Source organism: Periplaneta americana, chromosome 16 (genome assembly GCF_040183065.1).
Source record: "Periplaneta americana isolate PAMFEO1 chromosome 16, P.americana_PAMFEO1_priV1, whole genome shotgun sequence".
NCBI classification, from domain to species: domain Eukaryota; kingdom Metazoa; phylum Arthropoda; class Insecta; order Blattodea; family Blattidae; genus Periplaneta; species Periplaneta americana.
This window is the reverse complement of record NC_091132.1, coordinates 69346314-69363590: the sequence shown is the minus strand read 5'-3', so window position 1 is coordinate 69363590 and position 17277 is coordinate 69346314. Positions and strand designations below refer to the sequence as shown.

At 33.9% G+C, this 17277-nt stretch overlaps 1 protein-coding gene across 11 annotated transcripts in view; it reads left to right on the top strand.

Moving 5' to 3' along the window:
* Sec31 (secretory 31) overlaps window positions 1-17277 on the top strand; it is an 87247-nt gene that overhangs the window by 14457 nt on the left and 55513 nt on the right. For all 11 annotated transcript variants that reach the window (XM_069849455.1, XM_069849452.1, XM_069849456.1 and 8 more), the window contains exons 6-10: window positions 424-566; window positions 1924-2188; window positions 4225-4353; window positions 6926-7222; window positions 10648-10737. In XM_069849455.1, coding sequence (XP_069705556.1) covers window positions 424-566; window positions 1924-2188; window positions 4225-4353; window positions 6926-7222; window positions 10648-10737 — 924 coding nt within the window. The remainder of the gene's footprint in view (window positions 1-423; window positions 567-1923; window positions 2189-4224; window positions 4354-6925; window positions 7223-10647; window positions 10738-17277) is intronic.

Genomic DNA, 17277 nt, shown 5'->3' with positions numbered 1-17277 from the left:
CAGTATATTTTGGCTGAAGCCATCTCCTTCATGGATAGAGTATTTTTTACATACTGTATCTCTATGACATGGGATTCATGGCTTTATTTCCTAAGGATTTTAATTTCTTTTTGTTCTAGTCCAAGTTTGACCCAACGAACATTATTCATAATGTTGAGCATGATAACCATTTGACTACTAAGGACAACTGTCATCTGTAACGTTTCTTTCCAGTTTTATTCTTTTTATATTTTGTGATTCTTGGAAAGTCTGTAACAAGCAGTAGTTGAGTCTGTAGTATTTAGTAACTATGTATATACTGATATAGGATTTAAATAATGCTAAGACCAGTCATTGAATGGAGTAAAGCAATAATTCTTGTCCTAGTATAGCATCAAGTACTTTTACTGAAATATCTCTTCTTTCTTCTTTTCTTGGAAATAGATACGTTGGAAGGTAGTGGCATGGCATCCAGAAGTAGCTACCCAACTTTGCCTTGCATCAGAAGAGGATCAAAGTCCTGTCATTCAACTCTGGGATCTGCGATTTGCAACATCACCACTCAAAGTTCTTGAAAATCATCAACGGTAAGTGTAGAATTAATGTTGGAAGACAACTGGTTGTATATAACCAGTATGATTAGAGATGTGGGTTTCAGTTACAGAGATGCCTATCTGGTCAGACATGCTAATTGTTACTCCACAGCGGTGGACTCGTCATGTTCACAAAGGAAAGGGATTTACTGAACTGTTCTCTAAAATATAGAATTGTTTAGAATGTCATAGTTCACAGTGTTAAGATTCTTCTACTCTGGAACTATGGGGCTGAACTTAAACCATGAAAAATAACCGCAGACTATGATGCACATCTACTCATAAGAAATCAATGAATCAATCTTCTTAATGTATCCAGCTGTTTGCTGACAACATAAAGTCTACTATAGTCTATTCAGTTGTTGTTTTTCGCGAGAAATGAGGGGTATTTTGATTGGTGTTCATTATAGATGCCTGTTGCTAGTAGCCAGAGTTGCGGTGTAGTCAATATATACTGCAGGGCTGTGTCTTCTCCAGCTGGTACTGATGATTTTAATTTACTTCTTTTGTGGTTTATGAATGGACAGTGTAGAAGAATGTGTTTCAGATCTTCATCATGATTATTACACCACAGACAAGTAGGATTATCAGAAATGTGAAATCACTGTAGATACAATTGAGTGACAATGTGACCTGTTCTGGCTCTTGTTAAAATGTTTGAACATGTCTGGGCAAGTCTTTGTACATTTCCAGGTCATTTGGTTTGTTTTGTAAAGACTGTAATATTTTTCCTTTGTCAGAATAGAGCCAATTGTTGATCCATAAGTTTATAAAATGAGACTTTACTGAAGTAAAAGCACTGGATAGAGATATCACTTGAAGAGGTCTTGGTTGCAAATATGTTGCCTGTTTTGCAATATTATCGACTTTCTCGTTTCCAGGTATACCACAATGACTAGGTATCTATTGAAATGTTATTTCCTTTTGGAGTTTTTTTAGTTTAGTTAATTGTTTCTGAATGGAATAATTATGTGTGCGTATAGGTTTGGTACATAGCCCCCTTGGAGTGCAAATAGATTTTTCAGAAATTTGAGTAACACACTGAAGAGCAGCATCAATAGCTAGCAATTCAGTGTCAAGACTGGAGGAGGATAAACATGGTATGAAATATCTTTCTTGATATTTGGGAATATAATACCCTGCTCCTGATGTCCCATTATTAGGATTTAGAGATCCATCTGTATAAATTTGAAGATGATCCTTATATGTGCTGCAGAGTAGTTCCATGGCATCTAACTTAAGAATATATGGAGGATCAACTCATAAGAAAGATCTCTGGATAATTTTGATTAGATAGTGCAGCTTTAGAAAAGTTTCATTTTGTTTACAGACTAATTTGATGTGATTATAGGGGTGTACTGTCAATAGCATGGTGTCCGCAAGATCCAGATCTGCTTGTAAGTTGTGGAAAAGACAATCGAATTTTGTGCTGGAACCCAAACAGCAATGCGTCAGGTGGAGAGATTGTGTGTGACATAGCAACGATAAATCAGTGGAACTTCGATGTGTCGTGGTGTCCTCGCAATCCTGCACTCATTGCCAGCTCCAGCTTCGATGGACATGTGAGTGTGTACTCACTCACTGGAGGACAGCAGCAGGTGCAGACAAGTAACAAGGTGGGTCATATAACTCCATGATATTAGTGTTCAGTTTTATTAATTGGAGGTTAAAGTGGTTATTCTTTCTACATATTTCACAATCTTTCTTACTGCCAGTGAAGTAGTATGGCTCGAATATAATATAATCCCAAGTTTTCAGATGTTTTGTATGGAAAAATAAAAATATCTCAAATTAATATGCTCTGCACTTTGAAAATGTTAGATTTTACATTAAACATCAATACAGATAGAAATTCACGGACAAAATGAAACAATCAGTTAAAGATAGATCATGGGAAGGTTTCCTCCAGAAACCAAATCTAATCCCAGAAGAACCAAGAAAACCAGCCTTTGCAGCTTTCCACCTGCTAACTGGCCATGATTGCCAGACAAAGTATCTACATAGGATTAACATTCTATAGTCACCAAATTGTGTACTTTGTGGTAAGGATGTATACATTGACAAAGACTATATATAGCTGTCTGCGAGACCCTCCCAGCAGATCAAGTCATGGATAGTATTGCACTGCAAGAGAGCAAATGGCTTCATTGCCGACTAGCTGAGCATTGGAAAACAACAGCACTTTGAAAATGTTATAAAATGAATGAACTTTATAAACTTATAAGTTTATTTTTATCAAGTTTTCAGTCCTTCTTCAGCAACACATTCTTCTGGTTATCTCAGTCTTCTATCCTCCTCCACCTCCTCCTCCTCCTCCTATCGCCTTTTCTTCTGAACTAGAACAGAATTATTCTTCATTCTGGTAATTCTCCCATAAAATGTCATACTCATTGCCAACCATGTTTTTAGAAAGACAGCGCTTTCTGAAACCCTTCTCAATTCACTGACTGCTAATTCAGCAGTACTTGGAAAAGGTGGCATAAGTCAGTTTTCACAAACATTTTTTAATAACTTATTGACAACTTACAGAACATCTGCTGGCTTGCGAAAAGAGACATAAGTATTTCTCCCATTACAATAATTCATACAGAAGAAAATCAAATCGACATAACCAGTGTGAAGACAGTTTTTTTTTTCCTTCTCCTGTAAAATTAACATTTTTGACTTGCGCCACTTTTCCCGAGCACTACAGAATTGTCCATTTGGCCAGCAACTGCACAGCTGGTTTTCTCAATTTGCCAGTTAGGGTGAAAGCATAGTTCCTTTTAAGCAACAAGTGAAAGTAGCAGTGACTATAACATTGGTAAATTTGCATTTTTTGCTTTTGCATTTAGTACATTTTGTGACAAGCTTTCATTATATATTTATATTAGTAGAAGAATTAAACATTTCTTGTTACGATATTAAATATCAAATTGAATTTCCTATAATTTGATATACCAGTACTGTAATATTTTTCAAATGGAAGTGGAATGCATAACGTCCAATACAAAGCAATAATTAGATTGGCATTGTAACTGACTGACTGTACCCCAAATAGTACCACTGTAGTAATCTACCAATCAGAACAGACTATCACAAAACGATTCTTACTAGCTCTGTTTATGTTGCTTTTTTTCTTATGATGGATGAAGATTAGTCAGTTTTCCCGAATCCATCCTTTTTGGAATGTTAGTCTACACAAGATAAAGCAAAACTTCTAAGATTGTGGTTTGTGTTGCTATGTTTACTATTTAAAATTGATAATAAGGACGCATAATAATAACCTGATTACAAAATAAATTCATTGCTGTAAATCTAAAAAATGAACCTATGTGGAATTGTAAAAGTAATCTGGAATCTGGATTTAACCATAATTAGAGAAATTAGAAAAGTAATATTTGTTGTTATTTTTTATTAACCAAAATTTAAGAAATTTTGCATTGATGATGTGTAATATCAGAAGTTTGTTACATATTGTGAAGACCAAGTTTTGCCAGTTAGTTGTCAGGAAATTGATAGCATTGTCCCTTTTGATACATGAACACATTTCAGAATGAGCTTATTTTTCGAAGCACAGGTGTTCATTACATAAATATTTATCATGTCAGGTCAATGTAATAGCCGACACTAATGTTAAATGCTCAATATTGTTTTATATGTTACTTTTCAGATAGCAGATTCATTTCCTGGTATGGATGCCTATGCACAAGCTCCTGTTCCTCAACAACAGCAGCAGAGTTCTGTTGATCTCCGGAAACCTCCCAAGTGGCTACGGAGGCCTGTTGGGGCATCATTTGGTGTAAGTTTTGTGTCTTTATTAGATGCAATAATTTTGATAAAGACTCTTGTTATTTTAGTTAAAAATTGTTATGATATTGTACGAAATTAATCAAATATTTATTATTTTCTTTTAAATCATTCAGTTTTTCTTCAGTCATTTATCTATTAATAGATGCCTGTTCATTCCTTTATTCATTCATTTATCTATTAATAGATGCCTGTTCATTCCTTTATTCATTCATTTATCTATTAATAGATGCCTGTTCATTCCTTTATTCATTCATTTATCTATTAATAGATGTCTGTTCATTCCTTTATCTGTTCATTCATAGTGTTGTGCCCAAGGGTAAGTCTTCCACTGCAAACCTACCATTCTCTATTCTTTCCTATTTTCTGCCTTCTTCTTAGTCTTCACGTATGATTCATGTATCTTAATTTATTTATTTTAGTAGGTTATTTTGCGACGCTTTATCAACATCAACATCTTAGGTTATTTAGCATCTGAATGAGTTGAAGGTGATAGTGCCAGTGAAATGAGTCCCGGGTCTAGCACTGAAAGTTACCCAGCATTTGCTCATATTGGGTTGAGGAAAACCCCGGAAAAAAACTTCAACCAGGTAACTTACCCTGACCGGGAATCGAACCCGGGCCACCTGGTTTCGCGGCCAGATGCGCTAACCGTTACTCCACAGGTGTGGACATGTATCTTAATGTTGGCCATCATATGATATCTTCTTCTGCCCCATACTTTTCTTCCAATCACCATTCCTTCCAGTGCATCCTTAACTAGGCAGTTTCTTCTTAGCCAGTGGCCCAGCCAATTTCTTTTTCTCTTCCTTATTATTTTCAGCATTATTCTTTCTTCACTCACCCTTTGTAGCACAGCTTCATTTCTTATTCTGTCTGTCCATTTCACATGCTTCATTCTTCTCCATACCCACATTTCAAATGCTTCTAATCATTTCTCTTCACTTCGTCGTAATGTCCATGTTTCTGCCCCATACAATGCCACACTCCACATAAAGCACTTCAGTAGTCTTTTCCTTAGTTCTTTTTCCAGAGGTTCGCAGAAGATGCTGCTTTTTCTATTATAAGCTTTCTTTGCCATTGCTGTCCTTTTGACTTCCTGGCAGTAGCTCATGTTACTACTTATAGCACATCCAAGTATTTGAAGCTGTCCACTTCTTCTTTGAGGAATGCTAAAAGTTACAGGAAAGTAGCAGTATTTTATTGGTGAGCGTTAATTGATTATAAGTTTAGCATAAGATAACCAGATCTTCATAAGTAAATAAGGAACAATTCCGATATTAACTTTAGGAAAATACGAGGAACATCTAAGAGAGAAAGAGATGTGGGTTCCATCTCAGAGCATATACTAACATATTTGAATCTTTCACCATTAAAGCTGTTATATTTATTAGAAACATTGATGATATTTGGGATGAGATGACTAAAAAAGTTGTGTTATCAGTTATTAAATAAAGGTTCTATTTTTCTAACTCCTTTTCATTTCGTGTGAAAGAGAATCTCTCATTGTCAGTTTGATTTCAAACACTCTTCACCTCCTCACACATACTACACAAAATCCAACAATTGCTGTTTCAGAATTACTCACAAGTATTGGTTGGCAATCTAATTACTTGTAAATGAAACAGAAGATGCTAGAGGTTTAAATTTATTTGCTTTGTTGTCACGTTTCTTAAGACATTTGTTAAAAAAAACGTGACTGTTTTATGTGATATTTCTGCAACACGATATCTGTACAAAACTTATGAGAAAAGAATTGAAGAAAAATAAGTAACATTAGCCATCTATGACACACTGTCCATAAGTACAGGATTTTTGTGTTCCATATGCCATCTAAACCAAAAAGAGTTTTTCTGACCTCATAGTTAGGGAAGCTATAGTGATAGGTAATATTGTCGTTTTATGAAAGTTGAGAAATGCTCGAATATGTCTTGGTAAATAGTAAATTTAAAATGGACCTCAGAATGGACATAAAAAGAAAATTATTTGTTTGAAAGTGTAGAAAAATATAACCGATTTTTTAAAGCTTCATAGAAAGATTTAAATGCATTCAGATCATTGATTGTCCATTTTATGTGATTACAATAATTGTTCACTATGTCCTATGCATTAAAATGGATAATCGAGGTTATACTATAATTTCTTTGATTTGGTTTTGGCTAGGTTAAGTGGAAACTATAGGTGTTCTCTTTTAACTAATTATATTCAGAGTTTTGATCTATGCAAGAACTATTTTTTATCTATTGTAGTGTTAACTCACATTTGCAGCAGAAATTATGGTATTAGTCGCCATATCCTTACTTTTTCTGGGGACTCAGAAATCTAAATCATTAGCATTCCAGCATAAATCATTCTCCTTGCACTTCTAAGCTTTCTATTGATATTTGTTGCTTGGATTCTACCAATAAAAAATATACATATATTTTATATAAGAGCAATATTTGTCAGTGTTACTTTATATTAAATATTTTAGCATGTATATTGTTGTTAGAATTATTATTTTCCTTTTGTTCAGCAGAATTTAGCATATTATCAGATTTCATGAACATTTAATTATGTTTCAGTTTGGTGGCAAAATTGTGACATTTGGAATTGAGACACAGCAAGGACAGACTGCAGTACCACGAGCAGTGTATGTGAGTCAGGTTGTAACAGAGCCAGAGCTGATAGCACGTTCCAATCAACTGGAGGCAACGTTACAGTATGGTCAATATGCTGACTTCTGCCAAAGCAAGATTGCAACCTGTGCGACTCCCCATGAACGCTCTGTTTGGAACTTCCTTCGTGCTAGCTTTGATGCCAATCCTCGTGCTGAACTCCTAAGCTTGTTGGGATTTAAGCCAGACGAAATAAATAGCAAGGTATTTTCTGAATTTTGTACTATTCTTGTTTAAATTATGTTTGTAGGATTTCACAGTGTGAATATAAGAAATAGATTTTAGAATATTTTGTGTGCTGAAATTAACTTTCCAACGTTTCAGAACTACATACAGGTTTCATCATGAGAGCAGATAGATATGTTGGGCTCGTTATGTTTGGCTATGCAAACAACTGAGCTGCTCAGTTCATAAATTTTCTATCCCATTGTTTTGTTCAGAATTCTTTCACGTCACATTTTCAAGTGTGTTGCGAGTTTCAGGATCCGCGTGGTGTATACCTTCAAGCATTAAAGTAAATAAAGAGGGCATACATTACTACATTTTCGGATTAAAGTGGCACCAATGTAACAGTGCTGTCAGATCAGCTGATGTTGGACAAAACATGTACTGTACATACAATGTATTACGAATATGGTGATAGCGTATTCTAGAATGTATTAAGTTAAATTTCATAGATCCTAGTTTAGTAACAACCTTGTTTTATTGAGAATACTATAATCTTGTTTTATAAAAAAAATTAAGTAACCTAAAGATTTGTTCAATTATTAGCCCACCTGTAGTGAAAAGATTAAGGAACAGTTTTCAAGGGTATTATAATATTTATATTTTACATTTTTGTTAGTGAAAAAGAGTGGGGCTGTAGTAGATGTTTTTACAGCTTATTTAGGTATCTCTTGATTATTTATTAACTCAATCTAAAGGATTGAAGCTACCTCACCATCACTAGGTGAGTACCTACGAGGGTTTATTAAGTATTGATAGATATAGAGGGAAAGGATAGAGGAAATGATCTCCTAGGCCTCGCATGCTCTAATACTATCAGAGTCGAAAAGAACAAGAGTTAGCCAAGGGAGGCTGGATAGGAAAGAGCAAAAGGAAAGGAAAGGGAGGCTGATACTATAACGAAGAAGATTTGGAACATATCCTCTTAAACTGCCCTGTCACAAACATCTACAGAACTAATATAAAATCTGCAATCCCTGTAACCTTGGACAATTCTCTCCAATACAATTTGAATACATCTAATTATTGGAATGTGGCTACTGAAATATACAACAAGCATCATGCTTTTTACCCATCATTTGTAAGAAGAAGAAATTCATAGTGAAACATAATGAAACACGTGTTGTCAGCAGATAACTGGATACACTATGAAGATAGATAGATATTTTACATTTATTACTGGCTCCACATTGTGGCATCGCTTGGAGTTCCTTCCTCAGTCCTCCTACAGTCCTGATTTATTATTCTTTGATTATCACATTTTCGGATTTGTAAAGGACCATATGCAAGATATACAGTCTAAGAACACAGAGGCAATCCAGTAACATGTTGCAACAGTGTCTTTGAGCAGCTGGAACGAAGTTCCTTTGTAACAGTATGTTCAAACTTTGATAAAATGAGAGAAATGTGCCCGGAGAAATAGAGATCATTGTGTGTCTATTAAGAAGATTAATTTTTCTGGAAACTTCCACTTCACAGAAAATTGTTGCACAGTGCTTTCGGTATGACCTTCATAATTATGTATGTTGTTAAATGTTAAGAGATAACTTAAGCAACGTAAAAGTGATTGTCATTAGCATATTTTTTGCAAATACCATGTTATCCTGTTAGTAAATATGCGTTAGAATTGCAAGATGCAATAGGTCATGTTCCCTTTAATTTTTTATGATTTATGTGTACAGTAATTTCTAAGTTTTGCAATATAATGTTTTTCCCTATTGTCAGATACTGATTTGAGTGTGTTTAAATGAAATTAAAAACCTGAAATTACTTTCTTTTTTATTGTATTATTATTATTATTATTATTATTATTATTATTATTATTATTATTATTATTATTATTATTATTATTATTATTATTACCTGATTTATGATGCACATGGTGTTGAACAAGTAATTGGAAAATTTTGAGGTAGATTGACGACAGAGGAGAGATGTTTAGTTTATTATTATTATTATTATTATTATTATTATTATTATTATTATTATTATTATTATTATTATTATTATTATTATTATTCGAAATTATACAACTAAAGCTGTCTTTCCATTGCCAAACGCCATAATCAACGAAGTGGACATGACGTAGTCACATAGATTATATTTCCTAACTTTCCTTTTGTGCTTTCCTGCCTGCTCATTCACCCGCTGCCCTCCAGCTGACTATCTGCTATTGGGGTGAGGGAAGAGGAAATGCTGTTTAGTTGCAATGTTGCACTTTGGCTCTGTACATCTCAAATGCTGTACTAGAAATGTCAGAAGTTGCATCTTTCCCTGCAACCACAATAATAATACAGTAAACAAATCTAATAACCAGATTTTCGGTCCCAATACTGAATGTTAGGTGCAAGTCAGTTGCAGACAAGTCATCACACTCATTGCTACGCTCCTTCTGTAAGCCAAGGGACGTGACATTTTGTCACTGTGTAGGGACCGAAAATTCACTGTCTGGTAATAACAAATAATAGCTAACATCTTTTTTATTATTTCAATGGTGTTGACTCTAAGTACTATCGCATTTATCTAGTGTTCTAGTAGATTCTTAGGAGGTTGACAACAGTTCTATATTTCTCTTTTATGGCTGAGCAGTTCAGGAGATGGTTTTTCGTCACAATAGTGGCAGGTTATTGCAGATGATGCAGTGTGGTGAATCTTTGATACTAATTTTGTGGAGTTGTGATGCTAAACAATCATGCAGTGTATTTAATCTGAACATGGCTACTGTTTTCTTCCTTAGTTTAATTGAGAAGTATAAAAATCTTGAAAATTATAGTGTGCATTATTTTGGCTTGTATATTGGCAGCTTTTTTTTATTAATTGTCTGTTACAGAATGAAAAGTATATGTTTTTATGTTTTACACTTCCTGTCTTAATGGTCCCCAGCTGTAGTATCTTTGGTCCCTAATCAAAAGCCATCTTGGTTTGAACCTATGATATTTGATTCCTGAAGCAAGTACATTAATCATTAGACCACTGAAGATAATGTGTTTAGTAAGTTAGTACATAAAATTTATAATATAAGAAAATGTTCGCCATGTTACAGCATTCTTGTTATTTATATAACTATATAAAATTTACAATATGAGAAAATGTTTGCTATGTTACAGTACACTTATATATATATATATATATATATATATATATATATATATATATATATATATATATATATATATATCTGTATATGTGTGTGTGTGTGTGTGCGTGCGTGCGTGCGAGAAGAAGGTTAGGATTTCATATATATATATATATATATATATCTGTATATGTGTGTGTGTGTGTGCGTGCGTGCGTGCGAGAAGAAGGTTAGGATTTCATATCAGAAAAGTGTTACAATATTTGTTGTACTAGATTATTGTTAAGGAGAATTTTTTTATATTTATTTAATTATGTTCTTCTTTCAGCTTGGCAGATATATTGGAAAACCAGCTAATGCTCGCCCTGCTGATGAAGTGGATGGCCTAGGTGATAGAGTGGCAGCACTAGGACGTGATGTAAGCTTATTGTTTTTATTTAACTTTCTTACTAACTTGTGTGCATGTATAATATTCAGTGAAACGTCATATTTTATGTATAAAAGAACTCCCATAGCACTTCTTAAAAAGGTGATTGGTTTCCATTATCTCTAGATATTTACATCATCAAGGAATGTATTGAGTTCTAATCTAACAGTTATAAATTTCATTTTTGAAGCCCCTGATGATATGATACTTCTAGAAAATAATGACTAGAAGAGTTAAATTTTGACGTGGACAATAAATGGCCCATAAATTTTACTTGGAGCCATTTTACTTGGAGCCGTCTTTTCTAGGAGTAGATTTTTTTTACATAACAATGTATGGCATGAAACCCTAGCTTCACTTCCCTTCTGAAAGAATTCATTTTTTATTTAGTATTTTGAGCACATAAGTTTGACCTTAGCTAAGTGCGAATCCACGAATCTTAGGTCTATTTGTGAAAATAATGGGATAACCTCCTGATGATTGTATACGACACTTCTGAGAAAGTTTTTAATGTAATTTTATTTAAAGATTTGCATTTATAAGATTTGAGACTCTCTTGTATTAGGCAAATCTAGTTTTTCAGGTGAAGCTTCCTGTAAAGCAGATTTGAATAATTTCAAGGGAAAAATTGTTCCGGAGCCGAGTATCGATCCCGGCACCTCTGGTTGAACATACCAGCGCTCTCCCAACTGAGCTACCCGGGAACTCCACCCGACACCGTCTCAACTTTTCCCTTTATATCCACACAACTCGCGTGGGCTGACGAAACGCCAGAGCCCCACATCGAGTGCACACAAACTCTGTGTGACTTGGAATTGTGGTTTTCTGTTAACGTACACAGTGACGTATATATTATGCAAATCTAGTCTTTCAGGTGAAGCTTCCTGTAAAGCAGATTTGAATAATTTCAAGGGAAAAATTGTTCCGGGGCCGGGTATCGATCCCGGGACCTCTGGTTGAACGTACCAGTATATATTACGTATATATTATGCAAATCTAGTCTTTCAGACTAGACTAGATTTGTATAATATATACGTCACTGTGTACGTTAACAGAAAACCACAATTCCAAGTCACACAGAGTTTGTGTGCACTCGATGTGGGTCTCTGGTGTTTCGTCATCCCACGCGAGTTGTGTGGATATAAAGGGAAAAGTTGAGACGGTGTCGGGTGGAGTTCCTGGGTAGCTCAGTTGGGAGAGCGCTGGTATGTTCAACCAGAGGTCCCGGGATCGATACCCGGCCCCGGAACAATTTTTCTCTTGAAATTATTCTCTTGTATTAGTTTAGTAAATTTTCAAAAGTTTATAATTTCACCTTATTTGTGATTGACATATTTATAAACTAAATTAATTTCTTTAGTAAGTTATTAATTCATTCCAAGTTACCCATTGCAATGGAAAGCTCATGTTAAGTTTATGTTACTAAGACCATGAGAGAGTAATTACGTGTAAACTCTGTTTTAAGTGAGTGAGTGTAGATTAGGTAATTGTGTGTGTTATAAACGGTATATAGGTTTTCTTTTAGTTTAACTTCATTTAATATGATGATACATTTTTGTGTTTTTGTTTTGCTGAATATTACACATAATTTATATACTTGGGGAAGACGGTAATATTTTCTGACTTTCGATATAATGTTAATCTTTCGTGAAAGTATTACATAAATTATTTATATTTAAAAAATAAAATACCTCATACTCCAAGTTGTAAGCAGTGGAAATACAATGATGTTTCACTGACGGGGAATCTGGGGATCCTGCACGAAAATGTGCAGAATAGAACTCATGTTTGTTTTTGGTGCATGTTGGGAAATAGTTGTGAAAGTAATAAACACGTGAAAATAAATATTTATATAAACCGTGATTTTTAGAATCTGTACTTACACTTTAGATTTTATGTAAAGAGAATATGTACTAATCTTCGTGTGGGGAAAGATTGTGCATGGCAGTTTGGTGAAAGGAACATGTCATGGATGATGAGAAACAGCCTGAACCAAGCCATTCTTTCCGAGTTCCTTACTTGTTTTCATTGTCACAATGCAATATTGCCTTTCCTTAATGTTTGCAGGAAATATGCATTTTAAATATAATTTTTACCCTAACAACAGGAGATTCTGTAAGTCCTTATGTCAAAATTGTGATTTATTGACATTTTGTTCTTTACTTTGTAAAGCATAATAAATAATTATAAATTAAACTATGTGCTATATGTTCCAGAAAATGTTGATTTACTCGTAGTATATCAGACCAGTTTAGTAGATGCAGTAAGGTTTATGGAATCCTGAATGGCAATATCTGCTTGAAGGTTGTTGGAAGCGTTGGCATTATGTCACTTAGTAGATATGATAAATTTTTAAAATCTTTAGATGATAGTATCAGTTTGAAGCTTGGAGCAAGAATTGGCACCCTTCATCTTTATTTTGAGTTGTACATCTCTACTCTAGGGATTTGTACATTAGAGAACTTTGGCAATGGGAGTGTTACGACTGAAAAAGAAAGAAATGTTTAATTTGTTGGACAGATATTTACTTAAAACTGCTATTTTAATCACTATGTCATACGTGTAATGAGAAAGTATGTTTAATTTAATGATATGGGTTTTAATTTCACAGTTGCCTTGTCTCGTTTTCTTTCATCTTATATCTGCTGGTGACTAATAAAACTAATCAGTTTTCTTGAACTTCTCATTCATACCTGTTTTAAACGTGCAAAGTTAGGTGATAGAAGAAATTAAATTATGTCTTTAAGTGTCTTTTTGTGGTATTACTTCTCATACTATTTTTCACTTTCTGATTCATTACAGTCCACTGTAAATGAAATACAAACATATTATTGTGACAGAAGAAAACTTTAATTTTCATATTAGTGGCATAAATTTAAAATGCTTTTATGAAATTAAATAATGTTATACAGTGAGAGTTGCATTCATGTTGATGTGTACTTAGTGGTTAATAACGAATTTATAGTGAGGCAGATAAAAATAAGAAGGCAATAGCTTAGATCTGTGTGGAGATGGCTCTGTGTAACTCCCTACTTGTAGAATTAAGTAAAATGAAGTTTAATTAAGTATTAAAAACTGATAATTATTGGTAATGCTTTATTTACAATGACGCGACATCCGCGACACGCGATGCGACATCGCAGTATCGCGTCGCGGACTGGTGTTCACAATTCCGCGACTTGAATCGCTGGTTCGTGTTGATTAGGAAAATTAAAATGAAACGATGCCTGCCTTCTCGGTTTTTGGAGTAGAAGAAATCAACATATCATAACTATATGCGAATGACATCTTCGCAATTTGATGATGTCCTGCATATCATTGGCCCTCAAATACAAAAACTTCCAATGCGGGAGGCATCCAGCAGAGCGTCTAAGCGTAACTTTGAGGTTAGGTTTCCCTATTAGTTGGTATCTCTCTTTAAGAACTTGGTTCTCTCTCTTTACGATTTTCGTATTTTAACTACACAATGTCCATTAGGCCTATAGTTTTAGAAACAAGTCCTGTAATCTGGGATAAATTAAAAAGCACCTCATTAAGTGGAAACTTTTTGAGGACAATTTCACGAAGGTGGAAGGATACCTATTAGAAAAAAGTAAATTTTCCGAACTTCATGGGAGCCATGGATGGAAAGCATTATGTTTTTCACGTAAACAAATCGTAATATAAAAGGTGAACAGTAAATAATGTCATTAATTACAGAGGGTTATTCTTTGAGGTATTTGAAACAAAAAAAAATAATGTAATTTTTGTTTTCCTTTTGCTTCCTTTTCGAGATAAAAACTGTTTTATATGAAACATTTCTTACCGTCTTTTGGAAAAACCATTGATTTAATTAACAATATTTTCAGTCAATTTAAGAGAGTGCTGTATTATGATAATAAATACGCAGAAATTTGATGTAACAAATGTAACGTTTTAAAATTCCTTTTCAGAACGAAAATTTACAGTTGTTCACATGGAATTTCTGTATATTTGAACGACAAAAACTATTTTTTTTATCATAATACAATGCTCTCTTAAATTGACTAAGCATATTGGGAATTAAGTTAATTCAATGGCTTTCCCAAAATAGCCTATACGCCATGAAATGTTTCTCATAAAACAATTTTTTTCTCGAAAGTGAAGCGAAAACGAGCAAAATTATATTAACCTTTTTTGTTTGAAATATCCGAAAGAATAACCTCTAGAAATTAATGACATTACTCACGGTTCATTCTGTATAATTCAGGGTATCCTTTAACCAATTCTATCAGCATCTCATCTGAAAAAGTATTCAATTTTGTTGCAGACGACGCCATTATAAACAAAACACATACGCATTCCGGTAACGTCGCGCTGTAAAAGTTAACTCAATTTTAACTTTTGTCGCGTCGCGATGTGCGTCATGACATCATGGAACTCGGATTTCCTATTGGGCCATAATTTATATAATGTCGCGTCGCTGTGTCGTGTCACGTATGTCGCGTCATTGTAAACGATGCATAACAGAAGGACAAGACAGTTCATATGTCTTAAATGATAATTTTACTAATATTATTTCAGTATGTTTATAACAATTAGCATCCAGTTACTAGACAAGCTAGAAGATCCCAGGTGGTGGCAGGAATTTTCCTGTTGCCAAAACTTTCAGAAAGTCGCCAAGGTCCATTCAGCCTCTTATCAAATTGAATACTGGATCTTTCCCGAGTGTAAAAGGCACTTGAATCAGGGTGTTAGAGTATACCCATGCCCATTATTATTTATTTATTGATTTCAACTCAATAGATGATGTTTTTGTTTCATATTCTTTTCTTTTAATATGATGTGCCTAAATGATTCCCATTCCAATATATTTTAGCCTTGATAGAAGACACAACAATTTATTAAATAAAATATCATTTATTAATTTCTGTAAAGATAAACAATTTAAAAAATCATTATGGATGATCAGATTTGAACTTTTGTGCTATGGCTACAGGTTTCGTGCTTATCCATCGAGATGTATGAATTATTGAATAGAATGTCGTTTAGTTTACTTGTACTTACATTGCATTGAAGGAAATACTGTTGGAATCATATTATTTTGTGGGTTCCTCTTATGTGAATGCAGTCAAAGAGTTCAGAAATTGTAATTTTTGGAAGGCTGGTCATTTTTATTGAGTGAAGCTATTCATACACCGTTTTCATACTCTTGTCTTTCAAAGGAACTTTCACATTCCTGTGGAACATCTGTGAAGTATATTTCAACACACTTTTTACCATTATGTGCACTCAAAACAACTTGTGAACAGAAGAACTACAATGGGATGTCATTTGTATGGTTATCACTTGTACTTCTTTTTTTTGCACATATACGTAATTTCTGTGCACATATAGTCTTTTTGCATGTAAAAATACCTCACTCTTATGTCTTTATTTACACTTTTGTTCCACTTTCTCGCTGTGTTACATGGTTTCAAGCAGCTTTTTGCCGCACTTGTATATTAAGGACGCTAACTTCTATAATGTACACCTATGAAAATGTAAAGGTTTAGATCTAAGGTTATCAGGTTTTCAGAATGTCAGTAAGGGACAGAATTAGGTTAATCGTTGAGGTGTGATGTTTATTGAAAGAAAAATGCACATAATTTGAGATATCCCCATTTGCACATTATGCCATATTATTGCCATAGTTCTGTACTTATCTAAAAACACTCACACTGAATTCCTAATTAGCAGCTTATTTTATTGTGATAGAGATTTGGAATAAAATAACAATTTAAATGATTTTATGCTACTAAATTATCCAATAAAATTACTGTTTTCTAATGAAAAGTATACGTGTTTATAAGCTGAATTTATCGCATTTCTGTATAGTACAACGTATATTATGATTATTGATTTTGTTTCTTTTTTAATCTATCCTAATTGGTTAAAAAATGAATGACAACCTGATTACATTTTGAGGTAACTTGGACCTCAGCTTTCGTGAGATCTATGGAACATTAGTTCCTTTTATCCCTACACTTATTTTTAGTAACAGAAAATGCCCTTTCGACATAGACATTTGGTCCTGAAATAGACACAGCACTGCTGTAAAAATCCATTCTTTTATTAGTCTGTAAGTACAGGATCTTAGACGTCCTGTATGAGGTCAATAAGGGCAAGCTTTTATAGTCTCAAATACAGGATGTCCTATACAATACAGGTCTATTAATGATACAATAATGTGATGTGCATCAATTGTCAGCGAAACTCTCAAAGTTTTATTTGAGATCTTACAAACACCGAATGTGAAAATTCTGTGTTAATTACTTACATAAATTTGACAGTTAGGTATTTGCCACATTGTCATTAACATATTTCTGTTTATGAATACAATCGTAGCAATGATCCTTTACCTTAATTGTTGCAACTCATGTGGCAGAGATTGCCATAGACGTCGTCCTTCATTTACCCCAAAGAAAGAAATCTCATGGAATCAACTGGTGACCTGAGAAGCTAGCACTGTAGAGCAGATCAATTGCAGTAGCACGTCCAATCCAAATATGTGGCAGATATTCATTGAGAGAA